Source organism: Oncorhynchus kisutch, linkage group LG2 (genome assembly GCF_002021735.2).
Source record: "Oncorhynchus kisutch isolate 150728-3 linkage group LG2, Okis_V2, whole genome shotgun sequence".
NCBI classification, from domain to species: Eukaryota; Metazoa; Chordata; class Actinopteri; order Salmoniformes; family Salmonidae; genus Oncorhynchus; species Oncorhynchus kisutch.
The window spans coordinates 68,507,958-68,521,161 of NC_034175.2; the positions used below are offsets into that span (position 1 = coordinate 68,507,958).

Below are 13,204 nucleotides of genomic sequence, written 5' to 3' on the forward strand. Positions count from 1 at the left end.
TTGCTTTTGCTGTTTGGGGTTTTAGGATGGGTTCCTGTACAGCACTTTGTGACATCAGCTGACATAAGAAGGGTTATATAAATACATTTAATTGATTGATTGACTAGACAGCCTCAATTGAGCACAGAAAGTACAGTGTCACTAGATAGCCTCAATAGAGCACAGAAAGAACAGTCTCACTAGACAGCCTCAATAGAGTACAGAAATAACAGTCTCACTAGACAGTCTCAGTAGAGCACAGAAAGAACCGTCTCACCAGACAGCCTCAATAGAGCACAGAAAGAACCGTCTCACCAGACAGCCTCAATAGAGCACAGAAAGATCTCACAGAACTTCTGTCTTTCTCTCTCTTTCTTTCCCTTCCTTTCTCTCACTCCCTCTCACACCATTCTCTCTGACTGTCTCTTTATCCACCTCCCTCCCTCCCTCCATGTGTCTGTCTGTCCCCATATACATACTGGAGACAGACTTCCTGTCAGTCCGTCTGTTTGTCCGTTCATCCGTCTGTCCGTCTTTCTCTCTGTTCTCATAGAAGGTAAGTGTAACGGTCACTAAGTATAATTTGCAGCGGTAGAGCCAATGGTTAGGCAGAACAAAGTGATAATGTAATATAATATATAATAATGTAATATAATGTAGATCTGGAAGGGGAAGGGAACAATCAGTATGATTCTCCATTGCTGATGAGATGCCATCAGTTGCCTGCCTCTGTGTGTGGTAGACAGTCATGCAAAGAAACACTGCTGTCAATTTACACTCAATTGGCTCTGTGTGTGTGTGTGTGTGTGTGTGTGTGCGTGTGTGTGTGCGTGTGTGTGCGTGTGCGTGTGTGTGTGTGTGTGTGTGTGCGTGTGTGTGTGGGTGGATAGGAATGTGCATGCTTGAGCCAAGAAAAGGAAGATAAATCATAATGAGAGGTGGAAGCTATAGTATCTACAGGCCATGGACTTCACCGAGATTGAACCCTGCAATCTTCCCCTCTTAAAACACAGATAGAACAGATAGATAGAACTCTCTGTCTGTCTGTCTGTCTGTCTGTCTGTCTGTCTGTCTGTCTGTCTGTCTGTCTGTCTGTCTGTCTGTCTGTCTGTCTGTCTGTCTGTCTGTCTGTCTGTCTGTCTGTCTGTCTGTCTGTCTGTCTGTCTGTCTGTCTGTCTGTCTGTCTGTCTGTCTGTCTCTCGGAGGTCAGTGTGGAGAGTCTAGTGCTTCGTGCAGACATCATTTCACGACTCACTGAGCTCTTTGTGGTTGTTTTTACAAAAGATAACTGAACTATCAAAATGTCTTGTGTGATAGTTTCTACCTCAGGCGCGGAGGTAAAGGGTTATTAGGAGTACCAGATCAGAGGGAGGACATTGGGAGAACCGACACACACACACACACACACACACACACACACACACACACACACACACACACACACACACACACACACACACACACACACACACACACACACACACACACACACACAGACACAGACACAGACACAGACACAGACACAGACACAGACAGCTGATGTGTGTACATGTTTGCCTCTATAACCATCAGCATCCACACACAACGGAGAGAAGGATAAATTGTGTGTGTGTGTGTGTGTGTGTGTGTGTGTGTGTGTGTGTGTGTGTGTGTGTGTGCTCTCTCACCCTCTGTGCTGAGACCAGGGCTGGAGGTAAACTGGGCCACGTCTACGATCTTCACAGCAAACTGCTGTCCTGCGTCTCTGTTGATACATCTTCGTACCACACTGAATGGACCCCTGCACATGACAGAATGCACACATTAACATCTCATACCTTTTATACAGGACAGAACACATTAACATCTCATACCTTTATACAGGACAGAACACATTAACATCTCATACCTTTTATACAGGACAGAACACATTAACATCTCATACCTTTATACAGGACAGAACACATTAACATCTCATACCTTTATACAGGACAGAACACATTAACATCTCATACCTTTTATACAGGACAGAACACATTAACATCTCATACCTTTATACAGGACAGAACACATTAACATCTCATACCTTTATACAGGACAGAACACATTAACATCTCATACCTTTATACAGGACAGAACACATTAACATCTCATACCTTTTATACAGGACAGAACACATTAACATCTCATACCTTTTATACAGGACATAACACATTAACATCTCATACCTTTATACAGGACAGAACACATTAACATCTCATACCTTTATACAGGACAGAACACATTAACATCTCATACCTTTTATACAGGGCAGAACACATTAACATCTCATACCTTTTATACAGGACAGAACACATTAACATCTCATACCTTTATACAGGACAGAACACATTAACATCTCATACCTTTTGTACAGGACAGAACACATTAACATCTCATACCTTTATACAGGACAGAACACATTAACATCTCATACCTTTATACAGGACAGAACACATTAACATCTCATACCTTTATACAGGACAGAACACATTAACATCTCATACCTTTATACAGGACAGAACACATTAACATCTCATACCTTTTATACAGGACAGAACACATTAACATCTCATACCTTTATACAGGACAGAACACATTAACATCTCATACCTTTATACAGGACAGAACACATTAACATCTCATACCTTTATACAGGACAGAACACATTAACATCTCATACCTTTTATACAGGACAGAACACATTAGCATCTCATAGTAAAAGTAAAGATACCTTAATAGAAAAATGACTCAAGTAAAAGTCGCCCAGGAAAATACTACTTGAGTAAAAGTCTAAAAGTATTTGGTTTAAAATATACTTAAGTATCAAAAGTCAAAGTAGAAGTATAAATCATTTCAAATTCCTTATTTTAAGCAAAGCAGTTGGCCACATTTTCTTGTTTTTAAAATGAATGGATAACCAGGGGCTCACTCCAACACAGACATAATCTACAAATGAAGCATGTGTGTTTAGTGAGACCATCAGATCAGAGGCAGAAGGGATGACCAGGGATGTTTTCTTGACAAGTGCGTGAATTGGACCATTTTTCTGTCCTGCTCAGCATTCAAAATATAACGAGTACTTTTGGGTGTCAAGTAAAATGTATGGAGTAATTTCTTTAGGAATATATAGTGATGTAAAAGTAAAAGTTGTCAAAAATATAAATAGTAAAATAATGTACAGATACCACAAAAAACGAATTAAGTAGTACTTTAAATGACTTGTACTTAAGTACTTTACACCATTGTATACAGGACAGAACAAATTAACAGCTCATAAATTCATGAACAATTATTGTATAAATGTATCTGCAGTACCCCTGTGATGATCGTCCTATCATCTCTGTCATTTATCTATCATCTCTGTCATTTATCTATCATCTCTGTCATTTATCTATCATCTCTGTCATTTATCTATCATCTCTGTCACTTATCTATCATCTCTGTCATTTATCTATCATCTCTGTCACTTATCTATCATCTCTGTCACTCATCTAAAGAGATGCCTAGTATAAATGACCTGACATTGTTTATGGAACAGTTTATGAGTAGCACATGTATTTATTGATAATCATATGGGTTAGAGATGCCCTCTTGATTATTGTAGATGACATGTAATGAGAAGAAACATGAGTTTGTTGTGGGTCGACGGAAATTGGTTTGTGCACGCAAAATCTTTTGTTTTGTGTCGCTAGGTATAGTTCTCTTTGTAAACATGTTTTGAACGATCAGAAGTGGGATAATCATCTCACCAATGGTGTCAGAAGTGGGATACTCATCTCACCAATGGTGTCAGAAGTGGGATACTCATCTCACCAATGGTGTCAGAAGTGAGATACTCATCTCACCAATGGTGTCAGAAGTGGGATACTCATCTCACCAATGGTGTCAGAAGTGGGATACTCATCTCACCAATGGTGTCAGAAGTGGGATACTCATCTCACCAATGGTGTCAGAAGTGAGATACTCATCTCACCAATGGTGTCAGAAGTGGGATACTCATCTCACCAATGGTGTCAGAAGTGGGATACTCATCTCACCAATGGTGTCAGAAGTGGGATACTCATCTCACCAATGGTGTCAGAAGTGGGATACTCATCTCACCAATGGTGTCAGAAGTGGGATACTCATCTCACCAATGGTGTCAGAAGTGGGATACTCATCTCACCAATGGTGTCAGAAGTGGGATACTCATCTCACCAATGGTGTCAGAAGTGGGATACTCATCTCACCAATGGTGTCAGAAGTGGGATACTCATCTCACCAATGGTGTCAGAAGTGGGATACTCATCTCACCAATGGTGTCAGAAGTGGGATACTCACCTCACCAATGGTGTCAGAAGTGGGATACTCATCTCACCAATGGTGTCAGAAGTGGGATACTCATCTCACCAATGGTGTCAGAAGTGGGATACTCATCTCACCAATGGTGTTAGAAGTGGGATACTAATCTCACCAATGGTGTCAGAAGTGAGATACTAATCTCACCAATGGTGTCAGAAGTGGGATACTCATCTCACCAATGGTGTCAGAAGTGGGATACTCATCTCACCAATGGTGTCAGAAGTGGGATACTCATCTCACCAATGGTGTCAGAAGTGGGATACTCATCTCACCAATGGTGTCAGAAGTGGGATACTCATCTCACCAATGGTGTCAGAAGTGGGACACTCATCTCACCAATGGTGTCAGAAGTGGGATACTCATCTCACCAATGGTGTCAGAAGTGAGATACTCATCTCACCAATGGTGTCAGAAGTGAGATACTCATCTCACCAATGGTGTCAGAAGTGAGATACTCATCTCACCAATGGTGTCAGAAGTGGGATACTCATCTCACCAATGGTGTCAGAAGTGGGATACTCATCTCACCAATGGTGTCAGAAGTGGGATACACATCTCACCAATGGTGTCAGAAGTGGGATACTCATCTCAACAATGGTGTCAGAAGTGGGATACTCATCTCACCAATGGTGTCAGAAGTGGGATACTCATCTCACCAATGGTGTCAGAAGTGAGATACTAATCTCACCAATGGTGTCAGAAGTGGGATACTCATCTCACCAATGGTGTCAGAAGTGAGATACTCATCTCACCAATGGTGTCAGAAGTGGGATACTCATCTCACCAATGGTGTCAGAAGTGGGATACTCATCTCACCAATGGTGTCAGAAGTGGGATACTCATCTCACCAATGGTGTCAGAAGTGGGATACTCATCTCACCAATGGTGTCAGAAGTGGGATACTCATCTCACCAATGGTGTCAGAAGTGGGATACTCATCTCACCAATGGTGTCAGAAGTGGGATACTCATCTCACCAATGGTGTCAGATGTGGGATACTCAACTCACCAATGGTGTCAGATGTGGGATACTCATCTCACCAATGGTGTCAGAAGTGGGATACTCATCTCACCAATGGTGTTAGAAGTGGGATACTAATCTCACCAATGGTGTCAGAAGTGAGATACTAATCTCACCAATGGTGTCAGAAGTGGGATACTCATCTCACCAATGGTGTCAGAAGTGGAATACTCATCTCACCAATGGTGTCAGAAGTGAGATACTCATCTCACCAATGGTGTCAGAAGTGGGATACTCATCTCACCAATGCTGTCAGAAGTGAGATACTCATCTCACCAATGGTGTCAGAGGTGGGATACTCATCTCACCAATGGTGTCAGAAGTGGGATACTCATCTCACCAATGGTGTCAGAAGTGGGATACTCATCTCACCAATGGTGTCAGAAGTGGGATACTCATCTCACCAATGGTGTCAGAAGTGGGATACTCATCTCACCAATGGTGTCAGAAGTGAGATACTAATCTCACCAATGGTGTCAGAAGTGGGATACTAATCTCACCAATGGTGTCAGAAGTGGGATACTCATCTCACCAATGGTGTCAGAAGTGGGATACTCATCTCACCAATGGTGTCAGAAGTGGGATACTCATCTCACCAATGGTGTCAGAAGTGGGATACTCACCTCACCAATGGTGTCAGAAGTGGGATACTCATCTCACCAATGGTGTCAGAAGTGGGATACTCATCTCACCAATGGTGTTAGAAGTGGGATACTAATCTCACCAATGGTGTCAGAAGTGAGATACTAATCTCACCAATGGTGTCAGAAGTGGGATACTCATCTCACCAATGGTGTCAGAAGTGGGATACTCATCTCACCAATGGTGTCAGAAGTGGGATACTCATCTCACCAATGGTGTCAGAAGTGGGATACTCATCTCACCAATGGTGTCAGAAGTGGGATACTCATCTCACCAATGGTGTCAGAAGTGGGATACTCATCTCACCAATGGTGTCAGAAGTGGGATACTCATCTCACCAATGGTGTCAGAAGTGAGATACTCATCTCACCAATGGTGTCAGAAGTGAGATACTCATCTCACCAATGGTGTCAGAAGTGAGATACTCATCTCACCAATGGTGTCAGAAGTGGGATACTCATCTCACCAATGGTGTCAGAAGTGGGATACTCATCTCACCAATGGTGTCAGAAGTGGGATACACATCTCACCAATGGTGTCAGAAGTGGGATACTCATCTCAACAATGGTGTCAGAAGTGGGATACTCATCTCACCAATGGTGTCAGAGGTGGGATACTCATCTCACCAATGGTGTCAGAAGTGAGATACTAATCTCACCAATGGTGTCAGAAGTGGGATACTCATCTCACCAATGGTGTCAGAAGTGAGATACTCATCTCACCAATGGTGTCAGAAGTGGGATACTCATCTCACCAATGGTGTCAGAAGTGGGATACTCATCTCACCAATGGTGTCAGAAGTGGGATACTCATCTCACCAATGGTGTCAGAAGTGGGATACTCATCTCACCAATGGTGTCAGAAGTGGGATACTCATCTCACCAATGGTGTCAGAAGTGGGATACTCATCTCACCAATGGTGTCAGAAGTGGGATACTCATCTCACCAATGGTGTCAGAAGTGGGATACTCATCTCACCAATGGTGTCAGATGTGGGATACTCAACTCACCAATGGTGTCAGATGTGGGATACTCATCTCACCAATGGTGTCAGAAGTGGGATACTCATCTCACCAATGGTGTTAGAAGTGGGATACTAATCTCACCAATGGTGTCAGAAGTGAGATACTAATCTCACCAATGGTGTCAGAAGTGGGATACTCATCTCACCAATGGTGTCAGAAGTGGAATACTCATCTCACCAATGGTGTCAGAAGTGAGATACTCATCTCACCAATGCTGTCAGAAGTGGGATACTCATCTCACCAATGCTGTCAGAAGTGAGATACTCATCTCACCAATGGTGTCAGAGGTGGGATACTCATCTCACCAATGGTGTCAGAAGTGGGATACTCATCTCACCAATGGTGTCAGAAGTGGGATACTCATCTCACCAATGGTGTCAGAAGTGGGATACTCATCTCACCAATGGTGTCAGAAGTGGGATACTCATCTCACCAATGGTGTCAGAAGTGAGATACTAATCTCACCAATGGTGTCAGAAGTGGGATACTAATCTCACCAATGGTGTCAGAAGTTCCGGAAAACCCTGTCACAGAGAGGAGTGCAGGCAAATTCTAACAAGATGGAGGTCGGCAGCGTGACAGTGGAGATGCATGATGCGGCTAATTACTGGTGGTGCTAGCAGAACGCCAAGTACGACCAGATCTGGGCGGCTACTGAGCTCGTTGAATGTGCCATCAAGGACTTCCCACAGCCGAGGTAGCACTGCCTACCCAGCCAGGAATCCGTTGGAGAGGCTGGGCCAGGTGTGGCGGTTCCTAGTGGAGGTGCTAGAGGTTGACTTGCCAACAGAGGGGGCTGTTCCCGAGCCGGAGGCTGTTCCGATGTCCGAGTTGCCCTCCTGAGGGGGTGCCAATTACTACCGAGTTCTACACTGCCTCTGGAAGCAATGTCAGCACAAGAACGGTTCCTGTTTCAGCATGACAATGCCCTGGTGCACAAAGGGAGGTCCATACAGAAATGGTTTGTTGAGAACGGTGTGGTAGAACGTGACTGGTTTGTAGAGAGCCTTGACCTCAAACCTCACGGACACAGTTAATTTCCTGTTCAGAGAATTGACATGTAAATGGGGCGTTGTTCGAGCACATAGTTATTGAATAGTAGTAACTTATCCTGACGGGACATACATTTTATATCCCAGATGGTATTCATGCTCTAAAGCATGAGGGTTTAGCTGGTATAAAGACATATGTTTATTATCTGAACATGTATGTATGGTATTCATGCTCTAAAGCATGAGGGTTTAGCTGGTATAAAGATATATGTTTATTATCTGAACATGTATGTATGGTATTCATGCTCTAAAGCATGAGGTGTCACATGTATGTATGGTATTCATGCTCTAAAGCATGAGGGTTTAGCTGTGTCAGGATTTGGCCAGGGTTGTTCCGGTTTTGGTCACTAGATGCCCCCATTGTTCTTTTTGACCCTTTTGTTTTCCCTTGTTTCCAGTTATTATTTGCACCTGTGCCTCATTTCCTTGGAATGTATTTAAACCCTTAGTTTTCCTCAGTTCTTTGCTCTGTGTTTGAATGTTAGCACCCAGCCCCAGTGATGCTGTGAACATTTGTTGTGCCAGTTGGACTCTCTTGTGGTACTCTGTTTTTGTTCTTGTTTATTTATTTTTTTAAATTTGTTTATTTATTTTTTAAATTATCTTTTGAGGCTTTTTTCTGCTGTACCTACCACCTTGTGGATTTACCTTTTTGACTTGGAGGATTACCTTTGTTCTCTTGGAATTACTTTTGACGTTGTGGATTTATATTTTTGCCTGAAGAACTTTCCTTTTAACTTTATTAAAACACTGTCTCAAGTTCTGCTGTGTCTGCCTCATCTTCTGGGTTCTGCCGACTATTAGTGGCTCAGTTTGCTAAGTGACTGTTTCTCACACCGGAGACCCGGGTTCGTAACCGGGTCCTGACAAGCTGGTATAAAGACATGTGTTTATCTCAACATGTATGGTATTCATGTGCTTTGAATGTTAATCGAACAGATTATGTAAGGGCTTCCCATTGGTCAGATGCAACATGGGTATAGTAAACTCTGTAATTTCTTTGTTTGCAGGTCAGAGACAGACAGGTAACAGTTGGCATGCTGCCAGGTACAGGCATGATTGAAGCCTGGCTTTTCTTTTGAGTTTATTAGGCCAAATTTTTGTTGGTCGTCCTGTTTATTTGATTTGTAAATACGTGTACAGTCACCGGCTACATTATTTCTTCACCTTCCAAATAAAAAGCCTCACTTTGGCAAGAAAAATCCCCCGACTTCGTCAGCCTCCTCACTGTAAGAATCCTGTCGCTGGGTCAACCTCACAACAAGACCTTGAGACTATTTTATTTAACCAGGAAAGTCAGTGAAGAACAAATTCTTATTTACAATGACGGCCTACAATGGCCAAACACGGGCGACACTGGGCCAATTGTGCGTCGCCTTATGTGACTCCCAATCATGGCCGGTTGTGAGACAGCCTGGAATCAAACCAGGGTCTGTAGAAACACCTCTAGCACTGAGATGCAGTGCCTTAGACCGCTGTGCTGCTCGTGATGACACTACCCAGCGTTCCAGTTTAGCAGTTCCATCTCAACTCCAGTCACTTCTGTTATTGTATCATTCTATAATGGGGAATTGTCTTATCCAACACACAGTCAGTGAGAGGTGTTTAGTAAATACAACGGTTTCCACTGCCCTCCCTCACATACCTTTCACAGTAGTTTGTCAGTTGGCACAGAGACGAGGGCAGAGGTAGCACAGGGGTGCCCTCCCTCACATACCTCTCACAGTAGTTTGTCTGTTGGCACAGAGACGAGGGCAGAGGTAGCACAGGGGTGCCCTCCCTCACATACCTCTCACAGTAGTTTGTCAGTTGGCACAGAGACGAGGGCAGAGGTAGCACAGGGGTGCCCTCCCTCACATACCTCTCACAGTAGTTTGTCAGTTGGCACAGAGACGAGGGCAGAGGTAGCACAGGGGTGCCCTCCCTCACATACCTCTCACAGTAGTTTGTCTGTTGGCACAGAGACGAGGGCAGAGGTAGCACAGGGGTGCCCTCCCTCACATACCTCTCACAGTAGTTTGTCAGTTGGCACAGAGACGAGGGCAGAGGTAGCACAGGGGTGCCCTCCCTCACATACCTCTCATAGTAGTTTGTCAGTTGGCAGAGAGACGAGGGCAGAGGTAGCACAGGGGTGCCCTCCCTCACATACCTCTCACAGTAGTTTGTCAGTTGGCAGAGAGACAAGGGCAGAGGTAGCACAGGGGTGCCCTCCCTCACATACCTCTCACAGTAGTTTGTCAGTTGGCAGAGAGACAAGGGCAGAGGTAGCACAGGGGTGCCCTCCCTCACATACCTCTCACAGTAGTTTGTCAGTTGGCAGAGAGACAAGGGCAGAGGTAGCACAGGGGTAAGATCTTCGTAAATACAGTCCTAGTGTTTACAGCACACGCACACAAACACACACACACGCACACAAACACACACACGCACGCACAACAAACACACATGCACGCACACACACGCACACGCACGCACACAACACACAGTCTTGTACAGCTAACATTGTGGGGACACACAATTCAGTCCCATTCAAAATCCTATTTTCCCTAACTCTAATCGCTACTCTTACCCTAACTTTAACCCTAATCCTAACCCTAACCTAAAAACCTAACTTGAACGCTAACCCTAAAACTAACCTTAGCTCCTAACTCTAAACCTAAAACTAACCCTAGCTCCTAACTCTAACCTCAAAACTAACCCTACCTCCTAACCCTTAATGTAAGTCTAACACTGACACTAATTCTAACCTTAACCCTAATCCCTAGAAATAGCATTTGACCTTGGACCAAGGACACAACATTTTTCACACACACACACACACACACACACACACACACACACACACACACACACACACCACACACACACACACACACACACACACACACACACACACACACACACACACACACACACACACACACACACACACACACACACACACACACACTCTCACACTCACTCCTTGGAAAGCAGAGCATCTCCTGCCTCAGGTATGTGTAGGCTACACAGTTTTTGATTAAAGATGACACAGTTCACATATCCTCAGAGAGAGTGTGTGTGGGTGTTGCTCTTTCTCTCCTCTCATTTTCCCTCCCTGTCTCCCTCCTCTCGCCCCATACTCCGACTCCCCTCCCTCTATACCCGCCCTCTCTACCACCCCTCTCTAATACGTCTCCCTCTCTACAACCCTCCCTCTCTCCCCCCCCTCTGTAACTCCTCCCTCTCTATACGCCTCCCTCTCCCCCCCCATCTCTACCCTCCCTTCTATCCTCCCTCTGCTACACCCTCCCTCTCTACAACCCTCTCCCTGCTCTATACACCTCCCTCTCTATACCCTCCCTCTCTATACCCTCCCTCTATACCCTCCTCTAATACCCGCCCGCTCTAAATACCTCCTAATCACACCCTCCGCTCTACACCCTCCCTCTACAGCCCTCCCTCTCTATCCCCCCTCTCTACCGCCTCTCGATACCGAACCCTCCCTCCGACTAACCACCCTCCCTCTCTATACCCTCCTCTCTAAACCTAACCTATACCCTCCCTCTCTAAAAACCCGCCCTCTCTAACCCTACCCTCCACTATAACCCTCCCTCTCATACCCTCCCTCTCTAAAACCTTACCCTCTCAGTGCTATACCTCCCCTCGCTATACCTCCCTCTCTACCCTCCTCTCTATAACCCTCTCCTGCGCTATAAAATCTCCTCTCTACCCTCCCTCTATACCCTCCCTCTCTATACCCTCCCTCTCTATACCCTTCCTCTCTATATCCTCCCTCTCTACCCTCCCTCTCTACCCTCCAACTCTACCCTCCCTCTCTATATCCTCCCTCTCTCTACCCCTCCCCATCTCTCTCTACCCCTCTCTTACCTCCCATCTCTCTCTCTACATCTCTCTCTACCCCCCTCTCTCTACCCCTCCCCATCTCTCTCTACCCCCTGTCTCTACCCCTCCCCATCTCTCTCTACCCATCTCTCTCTACCCTCCCTCTCTATACCCTCCCTCTCTACACCCTCCCTCTCTATACCCTCCTTCTCTACACCCTCCCTCTCTATACCCTCCCTCACTAACCTCCCTCTTATACCTCTCTCTCTACACCCTCCCTCTCTATACCACCCTCCCTACCCTCCCTCTCTATACCTCCTCTCTACCCTCCCTCTCTACCCTCCCTCTCTATACCCTCCCTCTCTACACCCTCCTCTCTATATCCTCCCTCTATACCCTCCCTCTCTACCCTCCCTCTCTACCCTCCCTCTCTATATCCTCCCTCTCTATCCTCCGTACTCTACCCTCCTCTCTATATCTCCTCCCTCTCTATACTCCCTCTCTACACCCTCCCTCTCTACACTCCCTCTCTTATACCCTCCCTCTCACACCCTCCTCTCTACCTCCCTCTATTCCATCCCTCTCTATACCTCCTCTCTACCCTCCCTCTCTATACCCTCCCTCTCTACACCTCTCTCTACACCTCTCTCTCTAATCCCTCCCTCTCTATACCCTCCCTTCTACCCTCCCTCTACCTCCCTCTCTATATCCTCCCTCTCTACCCTCCTCTCTACCCCTCCCTCTCTACCCTCCTCTCTACACTCTCTCTACACCTCCCTCTCTACACCTCCCTCTCTACACCTCCTCTTTATACCTCCCTCTCTATACCCTCCTCTCTATCTCCTCTACCTCCTCTCTATACCCTCCCTCTCTAACCTCCCTTCTTATATCCTCCCTCTCTATACCCTCCCTCTCTATATCCTCCTCTCTATATCCTCCTCTCTACCTCCTCTATACTCCTCTCTACATCCTCCCTCTCTACACCCTCCCTCTCTATATTCTCCCTCTCTACACCCTCCCTCTCTATACCCTCCCTCTCTACCCTCCCTCTATTCCATCCCTCTCTATACCCTCACTCTCTACCCTCCCTCTCTATACCCTCCCTCTCTACACCCTCCCTCTCTACACCCTCCTCTCTATATCCTCCCTCTCTTACCCTCCCTCTCTACCCTCTCTAACCCTCCCTCTCTACCCCTCCCTCTCTTACCCTCCCTCTCTACACCCTCCCTCTCTACCCCTTCCTCTCTATACTCTCCCTCTCTCCACCCTCCCTCTCTCCACCCTCCCTCTCTACCCTCC

General features: G+C 45.6%; 1 protein-coding gene across 14 annotated transcripts in view; it reads right to left on the reverse strand.

Moving 5' to 3' along the window:
- LOC109905169 (peripheral plasma membrane protein CASK) overlaps nucleotides 1-13,204 on the reverse strand; it is a 211,574-nt gene that overhangs the window by 123,751 nt on the left and 74,619 nt on the right. For all 14 annotated transcript variants that reach the window (XM_031800690.1, XM_031800747.1, XM_031800735.1 and 11 more), the window contains exon 2: nucleotides 1,647-1,759. In XM_031800690.1, coding sequence (XP_031656550.1) covers nucleotides 1,647-1,759 — 113 coding nt within the window. The remainder of the gene's footprint in view (nucleotides 1-1,646; nucleotides 1,760-13,204) is intronic.